The sequence below is a fragment of the Quercus robur genome, chromosome 2 (genome assembly GCF_932294415.1).
Source record: "Quercus robur chromosome 2, dhQueRobu3.1, whole genome shotgun sequence".
Taxonomy (NCBI): Eukaryota; Viridiplantae; Streptophyta; class Magnoliopsida; order Fagales; family Fagaceae; genus Quercus; species Quercus robur.
In genome coordinates, this window is record NC_065535.1 from 23,628,030 (window position 1) to 23,646,405 (window position 18,376).

At 35.7% G+C, this 18,376-nt stretch overlaps 1 protein-coding gene across 1 annotated transcript; it reads left to right on the forward strand.

Moving 5' to 3' along the window:
* Positions 1-222: 222 nt before the first annotated feature.
* LOC126712966 (uncharacterized) lies at positions 223-7,707 on the forward strand. Its single transcript, XM_050412522.1, has 14 exons — positions 223-302; positions 442-576; positions 1,660-1,808; positions 1,918-2,485; positions 2,623-2,775; positions 4,238-4,902; positions 4,987-5,061; positions 5,136-5,313; positions 5,387-5,485; positions 5,588-5,654; positions 6,067-6,247; positions 6,399-7,164; positions 7,299-7,373; positions 7,460-7,707. The coding sequence occupies exons 2-12, from the start codon at positions 508-510 to the stop codon at positions 7,138-7,140; spliced, it is 2,946 nt and encodes a 981-aa protein (XP_050268479.1). The 5' UTR covers positions 223-302; positions 442-507; the 3' UTR covers positions 7,141-7,164; positions 7,299-7,373; positions 7,460-7,707.
* The last annotated feature ends 10,669 nt before the right edge of the window (positions 7,708-18,376 follow it).

The following is an 18,376-nucleotide window of genomic DNA, read 5'->3' on the forward strand; positions in this document are numbered from 1 at the left end:
GTTGTTGTTGTTTTTTTTTTTTTTTTTTGGATAGGATGATATGATTTGTTGTTATTTATTTATTTTTGTAAATAATTTACTATTATCCAAGCAAAAGTGTTATTGTTCTAATTACAACAAATCCAGTAAGTGGTTATAACAAAATTGTGAAAAAAAGAGATAATGTTAGCTTTACAAAATTCGAAAAAACGAAAAAAAAAAAAAAAAAACTTAAAAAAAAAAAAAAAAGTACTAAAAGATTAGAAAAAACCAAACCTAAAGTATAACGTTAAAATAAAAATTTGGAGCCGACCCAGAAAAGTGTAAGAATTCCCGCTCGGTTTTATTTTGTGTGTTTAAACGCCCGCGTTTCTAGCCTATCGTCTTCATTCAGAATGTCTATCTTTTTTTTTTTTCTACTTCGATAAAATAAAAACAAACAATCACTAGATTTTCTCACAGGAGAGAGACGAAGAAGATGCTGAGAGAGGTTTCTAGGATTAAGGTTAAGGTTAAGGTCAAGGTTTCATGCTAATGGGTTCCCCTCAATCTGCTGAAACCAAAACCACAACTACCTCAGATTCTCTGTCAGTTCAAGTAATTTCACTTCCTACAACTGGGGTTCTGTCGCCTTAGTAGTAGTAATTGGTTACTTCATGTTTTACATTAATGGAATTTGTGTTGTAGATCTTACTTTACTCTTATGCTTGTTGCATTGTTTTTTTTTTTTTTTTTTTTTGGTGGGGGGTTTATATATATATATATATATATATATTGTTAATGTGGGTTGAAATTACAAGGTTCGACAATGTAGATAGGGTTGATGCTGTTTGCTTAATTCTGCTAGTGGGATACGCATTTGAATTGGGTTTTGGGGAATTTTTTCAATGAATTCAGGTTTTATTTTTTATTTTTATGTTTGTTTAGTAATGGGTTATCGATTTGGAATATTGTGAATTATTTCATTTTTGATAAGTATATATGTTGTGCATTATTTTTATTAATTGAGGGATATGTACATTGTAGTTCTACAAACATGTGTGTTATTACAGCTTGGACTTTTCAAGTTTGTTGTGGTTTATATCTTCTGCAAAGGGGTTCATTTGTTGTTTGCTCGTTTGGGCTAATAAACCGACAGGACCTGTTTTTGGCTCATTTGATGCGTTTTTCCCATCAAAACCGAGTGAAAAGAGGGCATTTGAATCTTGAAACTTGGTTCTGTTAAGTATGTTAGCACTTGGAACACTTTAAATAAGTCAAGACAATAATACAGATACTACTATGGACTTCTTTTTAACTTAATTAACAAAATAGTAGTAATCTATGTGGTCTTCCATATCTTACCAATGGTATGGAGATTTGGTAAATTCACATTTGTAATTTCACTAGTGTTTCTTCTCCTACAAGGATTTATGTCTCATAGTGGCACATTAACTTTTGTTTCTCACACGGAGAGCCCTGTTAAACTTGAAAAGGAAAACTAATAAAGAAAGTTCAAATGCTCATGCTACCTCATGGGTTTCAAATGGATGCTAGGAATATTCTTTTTGAATTTTTAATTTTTATGGATGCAACTTAAGGAAGAACATGTCCTTAGTATTGTGGAGTAACTGAATGGGTTTTTTATGTACAATATTATGAACAATGTGTGCCTTATCATTTTTTTTCCTTTGATTTTAGGAATCCCCTTGTCTGTTTAGCGACCTTTCGCCAATTAAGCCTGTCAAGGCTGCGCAAGTAGCACAAGGGTTTCCTAGATTTAATTCTCCTCCTCTTGTATTCACATCATCACGCATAAGTTCAAACTCTGAAACATTTCTTCTCAAGAGGTCAGAGTTGCCTTCGATCTAAGGCTTTTTTCCCCCAAATTTTATATGAATTCTTTTGTGCATGAATTCTTTTTGCCATTGATTACATGACAATTACAAATCACATCAGGCCTCAGGACCTTTTATCATCAAAAGAAGAAATATCTTGTAATGATGACAAAGAAAAGAAATCTGCTGATGATCCTGGTGAGTCCAAGAAATCTGTGACCCAATTATGCAGGGTGTTTATCACTGATGCTCATAAAGACGCTGAAATTAAGAAATATGCTCAAGCACAACCCTGCAGTTCCTCGGGATGTGTTGATGAATACTTTGCTGATCCTGTGGAGTTGGACACTGTTCATTCTGTGGATTCAGCCAATGCATCTCTGAATCAATCTAGTATATTACCTGAATCATCAGCAACTGGCTTACCTGCCTCAAAGAATACCATTAAATTTGATGATAAACATGACATGGGTAAGGATGCAGGGACAGAAGTAAAGGCACCACTTATTTTATCAAAGCAAGCTCAAGAGGATCTCCATGGAAAGCCAACATTTGATGTGAAGTCACTTAATACTAAGGAACTACAAAGGGACGGTCGATGGCCAACTGATGTATGCCCAACTATTGAGTCTGATTTATCTGTAGACCATGCTTTTCAAAGACAACAATATGAAGATGCATCCTGTCAGGTAACACAAAATTTTGCTTTCTACATTTATTATGAAAAACTAAAAAAGTGACTAGGAGTAGGACCATGTAGTTTGATTAAGATGATTTTTTGATTTTCATGTTTTGTTTCCATTGATCATGAGCTTTTATGTTGCAGAATGCAGGAGGTGGCCAACAGGGTGGTTGTGATTCTACTCCTCAATCACTGTCTAAACCATCACAGATTGTTCAGGTGTGTGAAGACAATGGTGAGAATGTGGCAACAATCCCACATAGACCTGTTGGGAACCTTATCCTGCACAATCCTGAGGTATACAATTTAGCTCATCTCCATTTCCTCTACTAATTTTTGTCCATGTACATCCTTTTATTTATTTATTTCTAATACTATAACTGCTACTTTAGGAGATATAATACTCTTAAGATGAATATTAGACCAATTTTTTTTTTTTTTTTGGGGGGGGGGGGGGGGTGGTGGGGGTGGTTTGTTGATTTAAAGTTTCAGATAAAATTCTATGCATATTATAATAGATGGAATGTGTTGTTCATATTACATTGAATACATTTGAGGTTTTTGTTGATCATTGGTGTGCAGTAGTTCCTGATTACTAATTCTTATATTTTTCCCCCTTCCCCTTTTCTTCCTTTTGCCTGAAAGAGGTTTGCTAAAATGTCTATACCTTGGCCCCCTTTTTTATTGTACTTTGTATATAATGCTGTCCATTAAATAGATACTCAAGTATAATAGACGAAAAGTCAACCATAACTTGTGAAGTCTCATCATATGGCTTTGTGATTCTTAAGGTGGATGTAATGCCGAATTTGTTGCATCATGACTTTGGCTATCATGTGTATGGGTTGAACCACCTTCACTAGGTCCTAGCTTGGGAAATAGATGATCTAATCTGAATTTCATGACCTAAAACTTTACCTTATTTTTTGTCTTTTGGGTGACATCTTTATTTATCTTGTCTAAAATCATTGAAGTTTTAAGGCAGCTTACAATGAACAGGTAAGAGTCTTGAGTTCAATCTGTATCATTAGAAATTGAATTAAGTTATACTTAATAGAAAAAGAGAGGCAGATCATTTATTGAATCAGATATTTTGAACAACCTTTCTTTATGGAAAGGCTCCAGGAGTTACAGGGAAAAGAGTTATAGATTGTGGCAGAAGGTACTGGTTCCTGGATGTTGCATAAGTAGCAATCGGGGGATCTTTATCATGCTTTAGCCCAGGCAAGAGTCTTGAGTTCAATCTGCATCATTAGAATTTAGAAATTGCAATAAGTTATACTTAATAGAAAAAGGGAGGAAAATAATTTATTGAATCAGATGTTTTGAACAATCTTTATTTATGGAAAGGCTCTAGGAGTTATAGGGAAAAGAGTTTTAGATTGTGGCAGAAGGGGCTGGTTCCTGGATCTCGCATGAGTAGTAATAGGGGGATCTTTGTCATGCTTTAGCCCCACATGGTAGCCATTTTCAAAAAGATGCTTCTGAAGATTTTATGGCACACTCGTGATTACTTTTCCTTTGGGGACATTTCTTGACCACTGTATTATGCAAAAGGAAAATGATATGCAGTGGGCCAACAAATAGTCAAATCTCCTTAATGATTTTATTCATTTTTTAATTTTTTGATGCATAATTAATGAAAAGTGCTAGCTGCTGGCTTAATTCATTAAACATGAACCAAGCATGGCCTTGTGGCTCTACTTGCCTATTAGGATTTTCTTTTTGCAGTATAATAATTGTGAAAGTTAATATGTAGGCCAGTGAAAATCAACGAGGTTTGCGTAGACGTTGCCTTCAGTTTGAAGAGGCTTTATTGAACACTATTGAAAATAGTGCTGGCTCCTTGGATCCTACTAATGAAGTAACCACTTCAAGGTCACCTGCCACTGTTGCAGAATTAAAAAGTTTGGAATCATCTCATGCAGATTTAATTGCGGCTTCTAGTAGGAGACAAGTGATCCAATCTAGGACTAGTTTGTATCCTCCACGATATAGTGGAAACTCTCCCTTATCAATTTCCAAGCCATCCAGTATTGGCTTGCATTTGAATAGCATTGTCAATGCTGTGCCGGTAACTTGTGGTGCCACTGCAAGGCTCAAACTTGCAGAGGATTATATGGGAGTACAGGGGATGAAGTCAGCATCTGTCATGAATTTTCATTCATTGGAGAAAATGAAGAGTTGCCCGATTTCATCAAATGTAGTTGAGAAAATTGCATTTATTGCTGAAGATGTGAGGTACAAAACTAAGGCTTCAATAGCTGCAAGTTCTGCCCTTTGTGAGTCTCCCCACACTACAGAACCTTTGAATTTGTTGAAGCCTATAGAGTATGACACAACTCCACATGATAAGAGGAAATTTAACTCTGAAGAAGTTGATAGTAATGAGGAGTACAGCCAAGTAAGCCCCAAAAAGAAAAGGTACATTTTCTTTCTTGTAGTATGGTATTCTATCTCTATTTTGTGACTGTTGAGTTAGCCACTAAATTGTACATTATTTTTCAGAAAGAAAACTTCAAGCACCATTGATGGTGATGGTTGCAAGCGTTGTAACTGTAAGAAGACCAAGTGTTTGAAACTGTAAGTAAATTTGTCTAAGAGTTTACACTTGTAAACATGTTTTGTCATATTAAAGATGATTTCTCCCTTGTCAGTTATTGTGATTGCTTTGCTGCTGGAATCTACTGTGCTGAACCATGTGCTTGCCAAGGGTGCTTTAACAAACCTGAATATGAAGATACGGTTCTTGAAATACGTCAACAAATAGAATCCCGTAATCCACTTGCTTTTGCTCCCAAGATTGTACAACATGTCACTGAGTTCAATAATCGGGTATGAAATCTTCAGTTCAAATTTAGTTGTATTCTTACTTAGCAACTTGATTATTGCATTTTCTTTAACATAGGAAGACAGAAATCAAGTGCCCCCATCCTCTGTGAGGCACAAAAGAGGCTGCAACTGCAAAAAGTCAATGTGTCTTAAGAAATATTGCGAGTGCTATCAGGTTCATATTTATATTCTTTAAAACTACATAATCATCAGGCTTGTAACTATTTTTGTTTTCCAATCACTCTAGTTTAACTTTCTTTCTCTTCATTTTCATTAGGCTAATGTAGGATGCTCCAGTGGATGTCGGTGCGATGGATGTAAAAATGTCTATGGCAAAAAGGAAGGTAGGAACATATCCTAAGAGCTTCTGTTTCTCAACTCCTTATAATATTGTCATTAATACAATCAATTTTTCCTTATTATGCATCAGAATATAAGAGAACGAAATATAGGAGGGTTCTATTCATATGTTAAACAACCGCTCATGTTAAGTATATTATAAAGTAGCAATCAAAGATTAATTTTATAGGCCTTAATGACTATTTATGATCATTCTTTGTTACAAATTTATTATGTACTGAACCTTAGAAGATTGGTTTGCCCTAGGGAAGTGTTCAAAGTTTTAGTATTTCGTTTGAGGATTATGAAGTGATTCCTGGAATACCACAGCTGACATGTTTTTAATACTCAAGAAAAGGGTGAAAAATCAGTTGCTGTAATTTTGGTTAAAATAATTCATTGTTGCTGGCTTTTCAGAATATGGTGCTACTGAGCTTGGTGTGACAAAAGAAATGGTTAGGGAGAGAGCTGGTGAGGAAAAATTTGAAGGCATATTTAATGAGAAGCTAGAAATGGTGGCAACCGAGGAAGATTTCTTACAGGCTGAGTTGTATGATCAGCACTTCACTCCATTGACACCATCATTTCAGTACTCAAGGTAAGATCCTTTGATGATGACATCTAACTTTTTCTCAGCAAGAAATATAAAGGAATATCTCATTTATTCTGAAAATAATTCAAATCATTACTTTAAACTGAACTTATTTGCTAATTGCTATTTTTTCCTTCCCCTTGCATAAAAAATCTAGTAATGGAATGGCTGAACCAAAATCCCAACTTCTTTCTAGAAGATACCTCCAATCACCGGAATCTGATCTTACCATCTTGTCATCTTGCGCGGATAAACCAAAAGCTCCTGAAACTTTGAATAGCAGTGACATGCTTCTGCAAAGTAAAGAATCACTGAATGTAGGTTCTTATGATTGGCAACTAGACTACAATAACGTGGAGGTAATGGACCAATTCTCACCAAAAGGTGATGCAGTTTCAAATATATGCCATCTAACTCCACTATCAGATCAACCCTTGACAGCCATGGCTTCTTCAACTTCATCCAAAATGAGAGAGTGGAAGAACATTTCACCAGTTCAACTCTCTCCTGGAACTGCCTATGTCTCATCTAGTGGTTCCCTTTGTTGGCGTAGTTCACCAATTACTCCGATGAGTAGGTTTGGTGGGACCAAATCGCTTCAGGGCCTTAACCCTAACAGTGGGTTTTGTGACATTCTGGAAGATGACACTCCTGAGATATTGAAGGATTGTGCTACACCACGTAACTCTGTTAAAATAAGTTGCCCAAATTGGAAGCGAGTTTCTCCTCCCAAGAGGCATTCGCGTGAGCTAGGGTCAAGCTCTTCAGGGGACTTGAAAAGTGGCCGCAAATTCATATTGCAGGGTGTCCCTTCTTTCCCACCTCTAACCCCTTACGTTGATTCCAAAGGCAGTACCAATCAGAAAGCTAGCAATATTGAAGATAATAATAGCAGATAATGATGGGCAAATCTTGTGAATTAGGTGAGTCATCCTTTTTCAATTGCCATTTCTATATGGTATTTATATCATACTACTAATCTGTATGCCAATCTTTAATTCTTTTTTATTTAAGAAAAATATCTTGAACCCTTTTTTGCTTCACTGCAATTTTCTAGGTCTTGTGGCAAAAGACATTCTGTATGTGCACAGAAGAACTATGCTGAAAGTCCTATGGGTTGAAAATCTGTCAGGTTTGGATTTAGATGCTTATTGATCCTATGTATTTTCTCATATGTATCAATGTATGATTGTGAGTCTTTTATCACTGTGGTTACAGGTATGCAAGTGGGCAGATGTTTCGAGAATTAATGCGCAAAAGAGGAAGTCATTGCTACTGCACCATCGTCTGCACTCATATTTCTCTCGTTTTCATAATCATATTTCTAATTGTTCGCATCTATTTATAATTGAATGTTTCCATTGTTCAATTGGATTTGATTCCTCGTGGTTAGAGGAAGAACTAATGAAGGTTGCCCCATATTCACAACTGGGCAAAAATAAAAATTTTCCCCTTTTCTGAACACAGTTTAATGCATTTATTTGTATATTTTACAGCCTGATGTGGGTTCATGACTTCTTCTGGTTCCTTATATTCTGATATGGTGCTTCCACTTTCTCTTGTTTTCAAATGGTCTCTAGAGCTATGCTTGGCAGCTGTGAACTGTCCCAGATATTTGCACGCATAAGCATTTCTGCTCACTGATTTGCACGTTAGATCTTTGCTCAAGCTTAAGCTGAATTTATTTTGTTCTGTGTTTCTTTTCTTCTTTTTTCTCCCTCCGTCTTCTGCCTTTTGCCTTGTTATAATTCTTATAGCTGCTCATTTATATAAGTTGATGCCTATCCTGAATAATCCAAAATCTTTGGTGGTTAGATTGAATTTACTTAGAATAAATACTTCAAAACTTTCTCTGCAACATTATTTATTTGGAAGTTTAGATTTTGATGAGCACAGAGGTTGGATCTTGGTGTGATGATGGCAAGTGCCTTTTGTCCAAAGTGATAAGTCTTGGGTTTGAGTTTAGGGTTCAACTTCTCCAAAATTGGGTAAGGTTGCCTATAAACTACCTCTCCCAAATCCCATAGAAGTGAGAGCTGTGTACCTGGATATGATTCTTTAGACTTGAGCAAAGCATGGCCTAAAGTTTCATTATTTTGATTTAGTGTATCAGTTTATTTGTTATCAACTGAGGCTTGTTCATCCATTTCTATCTGCTCCATACTTTCATATTCCTCTCCTATGTATTCATCTCAAGAAAAAAGAAAGGGCTAAAATACTGTGTTGGCTCCTAAAGTTTATCAAGTGAGCCTTTTTAGTCCTTAAAGTTTCAAATTAGCCTTTTTTTTTTTTTTTTTTTTTTTTGAAGTTAATAAAAAACGAGCCATGTTCCTTAAGTTAACTGTTGCTAGTCTTCTTGCATATGTGTTTAAAGGAGCAATGATATAGTTTTTTTTTTCGTGTGACATGGTAACATTTTTAATATTAGAAAAAAATAAAGCTTCAGACAACATTTTCACAGTAAAAGAGTGCTGTTTGTAGAAGGCTCAGATGATAGTCAGTAATAGATTAGCACTTGGTAATTTAAAAAACGTTCACATTAATATTCCCACGTCAGAAAACCATGATCCAACAAAGATACAAACCCAAGCCCATTAGAAGAGGGTTTTCCCAATTCAAAACCAAATCAATTCAATCTGCACCCTAAGACACAAACCCAAGCCCATTAGAAATGGGTTTTCCCAATTCAAAACCAAATCAAATCAACTACTAGTGTTCTAAGTGACCTATTTGAGTGTATAATTGCTATCGTTAATGTTGCCAGATAGGAAATACAGAAAACAGAGATAAAGTCACATAACTTGAGTGGAAAAATTCAACTATGGAAACAGTGAAGAGGAAGACTCTGAACTTTGTATGATAGTTGACTTAAGATGAAACTAATTTCTTTTTGGAATCAAGATCCACTGCCCTGGTCCTGGTACCATCAAGGAGGACCTTTGAACTGTTTATAGTAGATGAAACGGATTAGTTTAACCCTTTTAACATGGCGTTTTCATGAAATTTAAGGTATTATTCAATACAGCATTGTCTTGTGCATTGAACTTAACATGTGAAGAGGTTATTTCGTGCTTTCTTCTTTTTTTTTTTTTGGTTGTTGTTGTTGTTGTTGTTGATTAATGTGCTTCCAAATGTAATATTAACAGAATGCCAAAATACATTACTTTTGTCATTTGAAAATTTTCAAGCATTAACTATACTTTTTCCTACTATTTCCAAGTGGATCACTATTCACTAATTTATTTTCCTTCTGGTAGATCTTAAAATTGTTAGTGGTCTAATAATTGTTAAATATAGGCAAAAATAACAATATGGCCTTCACATTTGAGTTTACTGTCAATTTGGTCCTTATGTTTTATTGTTTTTATAGTAGACAATTTGGTCTCTATTATTTTTAATTTGTAACCAATTTAGTTCATATGGTCAACTCATTAATTGAAATTGACTGCAAATTAAAAATAATATGAACCAAATTTTTTAAAAGGTAAAAAAATCATAAATTTTTAAAATTTATATATAATAATAATTGTTTTTTCTAGGTTAGGGTGGTCCTGTGACTGCCTTGACTTCAATGTGGAGTCACCCTTGCCCGCAATAGAATATTCGATTCTCATTGATGAAAGAACACCAGGTTCCTAAATAAGTTGGGTTCAAGTTCATAGACGAAATTTTATATCTAAACTTGAAGGACCAATATTGTAAACTTAAAAATGGTAAAACTACAATATTGGTCCTTCAAGTTTACCCTGTGTGCGTAATTAGTCCTTCAAGTTTCAAGCGAGCACAATTAGTCCCTCAAATTTTAAAAATAAGTTATATTAGTCATTTTATTAACTGTCGTTAGTGGTGTTACTTACGTGTCTAACGGAACAATAACTTGGCATTATTTTTAATGATATGGCATTTTTTTATTAATAAAAATTACAAAATAAATTTACACATAAAAAAAATTAGTATTTACAACTGATTCACAAACCAACCCACGGGAGAAGGGGAGATTGATCGTTGCTGGCGACAGCCCAAGAACAAAACCAAAATTAAAAAACTCTATAATTTCTTTTTCCCTAGAAAAGGTCATCACCTCAAAATGTTGTAAGGTTTGGTCAAACACAATCAAACCCAATTGAGATCACAGAGACACTTTTAAAACTATTGTTCACACTTCCATTGTAGAGATCAAAGACCAAGATGGCGTGTTTAGCGGTAGGGACAGGGGTTGTTGGTTGTTCTTACATAGTACGAGGAGGAGGCTCGTTGTCTTTGAGATCGGAGGCTTTGTTTTTTCCGAAGGTATTAGTGGTACGGATGGGTGAGGCTAATGGCCTGCTTGGAAGTTTAGAGAGGGAGGAGAGTAGGGGGGAGTAAAGGGGAGGAGAGTAGTGGGGAGGAGAGTAGAGGGAAATGGTTCCCCTTCGCCTTGTTTGGATGTTTTTAAAATTAGTAAAAGGGAAGGGAGTAATTAGCCATTCCCCTTATTTGGATTTTTTTAAAATTAGGATGGAGAGGAGAGGAAATGATTAAAATAGACAAATTTACCCCTATTTGAAAATGGACTTGCAATATTGGTTTATTATTAATTTAGAAAGGGTAAATTGAGAAATTTATCTAGTCAATAATTTATCTACTCTACTCTCCCTCCAAATCTCTCCAATTTGGGGGAATTAAAAATGAGGGGTTAGAGGTGGTTGAAACCCCTCCAAACTCCCCCTCATTCCTTAAAAAATTTCCAAATAAGGTAATTGAATTACTCTCCCTTCCTCTACTCTACTCCCCCTCCTTTTTTAAACTTCCAAACAGGCACTAAGGGTTTGTCGGTGAAAATGATGGCAGTGGAGCCGAAATTCAAAGGGACGCAGAGGAGAGAGAAGCATCTAACGCAGATGATAGAGAAGAGGCCAAACGAATTGTTGGCAAAAAAGTTGCTGGAATCTGAAGAAGCTTTGACAGAGAAACGTAGAGGACGAGAGGGACGAGGAGAATGAGAAATTGATGATTTGTGAGAGGAAGTGAATGCAGAGAGAGAAGAGGAACAAGAAATCGATGGGATCGAAACCAAGGGCGAGATGCACAAAGAAGAGGTTTTCGCCATTAGAGAGAAAAGGACAGAGATTCCTTGTAGAGGGAGAGAGAGAAATGAAATCATAGAATCAGAGAGGAAAGAAAGTAAAAGAACGGGAAGATTGGAAAGGTGAAAAACTACAAATAAATTAAAATATTGAAGAAAGGAAACAAATTTTAATAGCAAAATGCTGGTTTAGCAAAAGGACTGATGGCAAGACTGATACAACTCAATTACTATTGAAACAATAATTTGCATGAATGAATAATTTTTATTTTCATTTTCAATATTGTTGCTTTCTCAGCTTGCTAAACCAGCATTTTATTTTGTAATTTTATTTGTAATTTCTATTAATAAAAAAATGCTACATCATTAAAAAAAAAAAGAAGTAAAGTCATTGTTTCGTTAACCACGTAAGTAATACCATTAATGACAGTTAGTAAAATGACTAATACAACTTAGTTTTAAAACTTGAGGGACTAATTGTGCTCGCTTAAAACTTAAGGGACCAAATGCGTATACAGGGTAAACTTGAGGGATCAATATTATAGTTTCGCCTTTGAAAATTGGTATCCCTCCAAATTATTTGCACAAAACCTTTTTAGGCGGAGTAGGGTCAATGATCCTTGCACTTTTGAATTTTGATAACTAATGAATGATCAAACCCTTAAAAAATAGTCATTTTTAACTTAAAAAAAAATCGTAAGATAATTTGCAATTATGATAGTGAGTGTATAATATATAAAAAAAAGAGATTCAAATTTATATATTTTTATCCCTAGATTACCTATATTAGTCTATCTATACATGTGTATATATTTATGTTCTTGTTACAGTAACAGTGTAAATATATATGGTTATTGTAATTTTGTATTTTATTATTTTAATATTTTTTCTCTCACTTCTGTGATTAGCTTCTCTTTCTTCCTTTGATTCTCATCTTAAATTTAGATCCCAAACTCATCAAACCCATATACAAATCCGTATAAATCATCAAAACCATATTGCAAAGAAGATAAAGAAGAAGTAGTAGTTGTGGTGGAGAAATCGACCCAAAATCACTGCCTATCCAACCACCACCATCACAATTGACAACCCATTACAAGTTATAACACTTGATAATTCAAATACAAAATTGACCCAAAATCAATGAAAAATCAACTTAAAATCATCCCAAAACTCAATCTGAAGGAAAACCTAAACTTCTTATAGACTAGTTGGAGGTGTCGCCGCCGTCACCAACGAATATGGTCACGCCATTGTGTGTGAGTGTTTGTTTGGGATGAGAGAGAGGTGAGAGGAGAGAGCTTAAAGGAGAAAGAGCTTTTTATTTTTTATTTTTTAATTTTTTTAAATATATAACTGAGAGAGAGAGAGAGAGAGAGAGAGAGAGAGAGAGAGAGAGTAAATAAATATAAAAATTAAAAGAATAAACAATGATTATTTAAGTAAAATAGGGTATAAAATAGATAAACTGTTATGTTTTTTAAAAGTAATTGTGTAAAATAGAAAAAATAGGTTCTTATACTAAAATAGATAAAAATTTTGTATGAATTGATGTGAATACTCTTAGAAATTTAATAAAGGTCTAAAAGAAAAATTCAAGCACCACAATTTTAACACAATTTTGATGTGGCAAATTGAGTGGTAGAGGAAAAGTTATTGATCTATATAAAAGTAACAAACAGCCAATCACAATCTGCTATATAAGATAGTTGATAAAAATTTGATAAAAATTGTAGTTCTAAAATAACTCATAGTAAAGTCTATAACAAAGTGTGTCTTAAACTCAAGGATCAAATTTACTGTTCTTAAACCATGAGGACCAAAATGAAAGTAACCACAAAGTATGGGACCAAATAGATGTGGTTGCCTAAAATTTAAGTACAATTTCTTAAATGAGGAATCTAAAGTACTTTTATTAAAGCACTATCATCAGGTGTGCTAAATGCTAAATTTTTAGCTTTTAGCACACTAAATACAAAAAATCCTTTTCATGAGATGTGTCAAATGCCATATAAATTTGGCATTTGTTACAATAGCGTTCTAATAGTAGAATCATATGAAAATATGTGCTATACATATTTTTAGTTAATTTATTCAAACTTTTGATGTGTTAAAATATCATTTTTTTAGAATATTTGATATTAATGCTCTAAGTCTAAAATACATTGACACAACTACAAGAGGAAAACTATGATAAAATTCAAACTTACATTGGCAAAAACAGTACCATTGATGTTATCTTTCTCGAGAATAATTAACTTTAGGATAAATTATATATTTGGTCCCTAACCTTTGTAATGCATGTCAATTTGGTCCATGACATTTCAAATGTGTCAGTTTAGCCCTAACCTTTTGGTATAGTGTCAAAATAGTTATTGCCATTAAGTGATAGATGAAAAATACTGACATGGTTATTAAAATATTATTATTTTTGCCAACTAGGTTGCCACGTGTCCTTTAATTAAACAAAAAACTATGCCCATTGATTTGAGAACATAATTCACCATGAAAGGCGAACGAAGGGGAAGGAGGGAAGAGAGATCGGAGAGTTAAAGAGTGCTTAGTCTACGATAACAACAACCCACCCATCCATGACGAAGCTGATAAAGCTAATGGAGAGGCCTGACTGAGTGGAGATTGACGACCCACCCATCATGAAGAGCTAGCACAATGCTCTCCTCATTGCCGCCATCCTTGTCCTCTATGTTTTTTAACCATGTTAGTGCAACGCTCCTTTGTTCCATCACTCATCTCATCATCCACATCAACAAGCTCAATCAACTCATCGAGCACTGGTGCGATCTAGTAATATATTACTTAATGATTCTTGAGGTACCTCAAGAATCATTTAGTAATATATTTCTAGATCGTGCCTGTGTGATTGTGTCCTCCATATAATTCAACCACTGTTACTCAAGAATCATTCAGTGATAAATTACTAGATCGTGCCTGTGTGATTGTGTCTGTTAGAGATATATATTAGACATATTAGCCCAATGTAATAGGCCCAAGCCCATTCCTGTTTGTACTAGTAGTCTAGGGTTTAGTCGCCTATATATACTCATGTTAGGGTTCATTGTAACACAGGAGGTTATTGTACTACACTCTCATATAATAAAGATGTAACCCTTAAGGGATTCCTCCGTGGATGTAGGCCGTAAGGCTGAACCACGTAACCCTTGTGTTCTCAGTGTTCCTCCTCTATGCTTCCTCTTCCGCATCTACTCTAGCATACACAACATGATATATCACATCGCGTTGCTAATATTTAACATGGTATCAGAGCCAAACTTCATTCTTGGCATCAAACAAATATCTCTAGCAAACAAAGAAGATTCTCACGTGCACACCGCCAACAGAAGTCACACATGCTTGTTTGCTGGATCTAGACTCCACAGCATCTCGCAGCCGCCATGGCTCCCTGCTGTGTCCAAATCCTCAAACCCAAGCAATCCGTGTCTCTCCCTATCAGATCTGCGCAAATCCAAGCCTCGCCTGACGAAGCCAACACCACAGACGTGCTCCACGGCATATCGCGACCAAAACCCAGGAACCCGACCTCCAACGGCAGCCGCACGCGCCACCACGCGCGGACAATGGCTCCTGGAACTCTCACACGCGCCGCCGAAGATTCTCGACTCCCAGCTCGGATCTCAGTCACACGCGCCGCCAAGCCGGCCTTGTCGTCCACCGATCCACTTGGCCTGAGAATCTGGTAATCAAACGAGCTCTCATGCGCCTCCACGCGCCGCAGTAGCCTCTCAAAAATTGCCACGCGCCGCCATAGATTCTTGACTTCCAGATCGTCTTCTGGGCGCACGCGCCGCCCTGTCGGCCTCCTCGTCCGCCGATCTACGAAACCTGAAATTACGGGCCTCAACCGAGCTTACACGCGCCTCACAATTTTCCGGCATCTCCTCCACGCGCCGGTGAACATCGCACGCTCCTGCCAGGCGCCGGAAAATTCCTGCTGATGTCATATGACGTCACCGATGACGTCACCTATCCACGTCAGCATGCCATGTCATCCCTAGTCCACGTTAGCGACACGTCATCAGCCACGTTAGCAGTGTCGTCTCGTCAGCACCACGTCACCTAGCTGACCGTTGACCGGACCGACCCGACCCGGACCACCCGGATCTGACCCGTGAGCACTTTGACTGTTGACTTTGACTCTGGACCAGTTGACTTTGACTTTTTGTGTTGACTTTTGACCAAAAGTCAAAATTTCCAAAAAGGGCCTATCTTGCTTAGTTTTTCGCGTAGATTCCGATTTTGGCCTCCGTTTCTTCATTTGAAGCTTCGAAATTGGACAATTGGCACATTCTTCATTGTGGTTTCTTCAAAGGCATTCTACAAGGCATCTTCAAGTGATCTTCTCATGCTTATCCAACCTCAAGTCTTCATCAAGTTTCCGCCTTGAGTTTGAGGGAGGATGTTAGAGATATATATTAGACATATTAGCCCAATGTAATAGGCCCAAGCCCATTCCTGCTTGTACTAGTAGTCTAGGGTTTAGTCGCCTATATATACTCATGTTAGGGTTCATTGTAACACAGGAGGTTATTGTACTACACTCTCATATAATAAAGATGTAGCCCTTAAGGGATTCCTCCGTGTATGTAGGCCGTAAGGCTGAACCACGTAACCCTTGTGTTCTCAGTGTTCCTCCTCTATGCTTCCTCTTCCGCATCTACTCTAGCATACACAACATGATATATCACATCGCGTTGCTCATATTTAACAGTGTCCTCCATATAATTCAACCATTGTTATGTCTTTCACAAAATTTCTATTTTATTAGATCATGTTTTGATTTTGAATTTTTCACTTAATTGTAAACTCTACTCCTAAAGTTTGGGGGTGTTTGGATTTTACCCACTGACGTTTTAGAATTTGGATTTTACTCTCTAAAATTTGAGGGTATTTGGATTTTATCTCCTAAAGTTTAGGGATATTTAAATTTTACACTCTAAAGTTTCAGAATTTAGATTTTAGCCCCTAAAATTCAATTTCGTTTGTATTAGCAACCTCTCCGTCCATATTTTACGTTAAGTGGCACATAAACTTGCCACACATGTTTAGTTCATCTAAAAAAATGATACCATGTCATTTTTATTATGTCATGCCATTTTTAATTAATGAAAAATATAGATGGAGGAGTTGCTGATGCAAACGAAATTGAACATCAAGGAGTAAAATTTAAATTCTGAAACTTTAGAGTATAAAATCTAAACACCCCTAAACTTTAGAAAATAAAATCCAACTTTGATTATTCAATAGTGGAACTATAGGGTTGTAAACGAACCAAGCCGTTCATGAACAACTCGGGCTCGTCTTGATAAAAAGCTCGTTTATGTTCGTTTGTTTATAAATAAGACAAGCTTGAGTCTTAGTTTTAGGCTTGTTTGATAAACAAGCCAAGTCAAAGCAAAAAAAATTGTTTGTGAACAACAGAGCTCGATACAAAACATGCCGAGCTTAGGCTTGTTTATAGCTTGATATATGTTTACTAAATAAACTCATTATTATGACATTACACTTATGTTTTGAAATGTTGATTTATAGCTTGTTTATTCATATATGTTTTGGAATGTTAATTTATTTAGATTTATGAAGATTAATATAGTTGCACGTATGACAAATGTGGATGTAAAAATTGTATTTTGAACAATTACTCAAGCTATAGACAATGAATGATGAATGGATTAATTTAATTATGTAAAGTTGTAATTTGAAAAATTTCTAATCACAGGTAGAAATAGAAGTATGATAAAATGAGTATATTATTATTATTATTATCATTTTTTGTTTACTTGATTTTTGGTGATATAAGCATTTGATGATGCAATTTTTTTGAATCCTAAGCTAAATAGCTTGACTTGAGCTCAAGTTTGAGCTTGATATTAAGCTCAAGCTTGGCTTGACTAACTAATCAAGCCAAGCCAAGCCGAGCTCAAGCTTTTGGGCATTCTCATGAGCTCGAGTTTAAACATTGTTTTTAGGCTTGTTTCAAGCTCGAACCAAGTTTGAGCATTTTATTTTTATTGATGAGTCAAGCTCAAACATACACTACTCAACAAAGCTTAGCTCATTTACCATCCTAAGTGGGAGGGACTTGGTACTGTATGCTTGGTTGACAACTTGACCCCTAATAATGTAGATGTTGAATTTTCGCATGAAAGAAACTCTTTATTTATTACAATTTATTTTTATAAACAGCAACAACGAAATCAGGCATCAACAATAGATTCTTCCGTCTCCTATAAATAACAACCATGAACCTTTCATTTTCTTATAGTCACCCATTCTAGCTTTTGTTTAACTAATCCTTTTAGTTTACCATGACCATGGATGCTTCCTTAAGATAAAAACTTTTTCCCAAACACTAATCCTTTTCCTTGGGTTGCTCACTATAGCAACTATTGATCCTAAGTTCTGCAATGAAGAGTCTGGGTTTCATTGCATGGAAAGCGAGCAACAGGCACTTCTCAGGTTCAAGCAAGATCTTAAAGATCCTTCAAACCGACTTGCCTCTTGGGCTGGTGATGGAGACTATTGTCAATGGGTGGGAGTTGTTTGCCACAACATTACTGGCCATGTCTAGGAACTACATCTTAGAAGCTTTCCTCCAACTGCGGATGAAGAATATTATTATTACCAAAATAAATTTCAATATCAAGCTTATAGGAGGTCAATGTTTAGTGGTAAGATAAATCCTTCTCTACTTGATTTGAAGCACTTGATTTACTTTGACTTGAGTTACAATGATTTCGGTGGTATTCAAATTCCCAAATTCCTTGGTTCAATGGGGAGCTTAAGATATCTTAATCTCTCTGTTACGGGATTTAGGGGAGCAATACCTCACCAACTTGGAAATCTATTTAATTTGTACTATCTCAATCTTAGAGATGATGAATATTCTTCTAGTTTATATGTTATGAATCTTCAATGGCTCCCTCGTCTTCTTTTACTACAACACCTCGATATGAGTTACATAAACTTTAGTAAAGCCTCGAATTGGTTACAGGAGACAAACAAACTGCCTTCATTGTTAGAGTTGCGGTTGT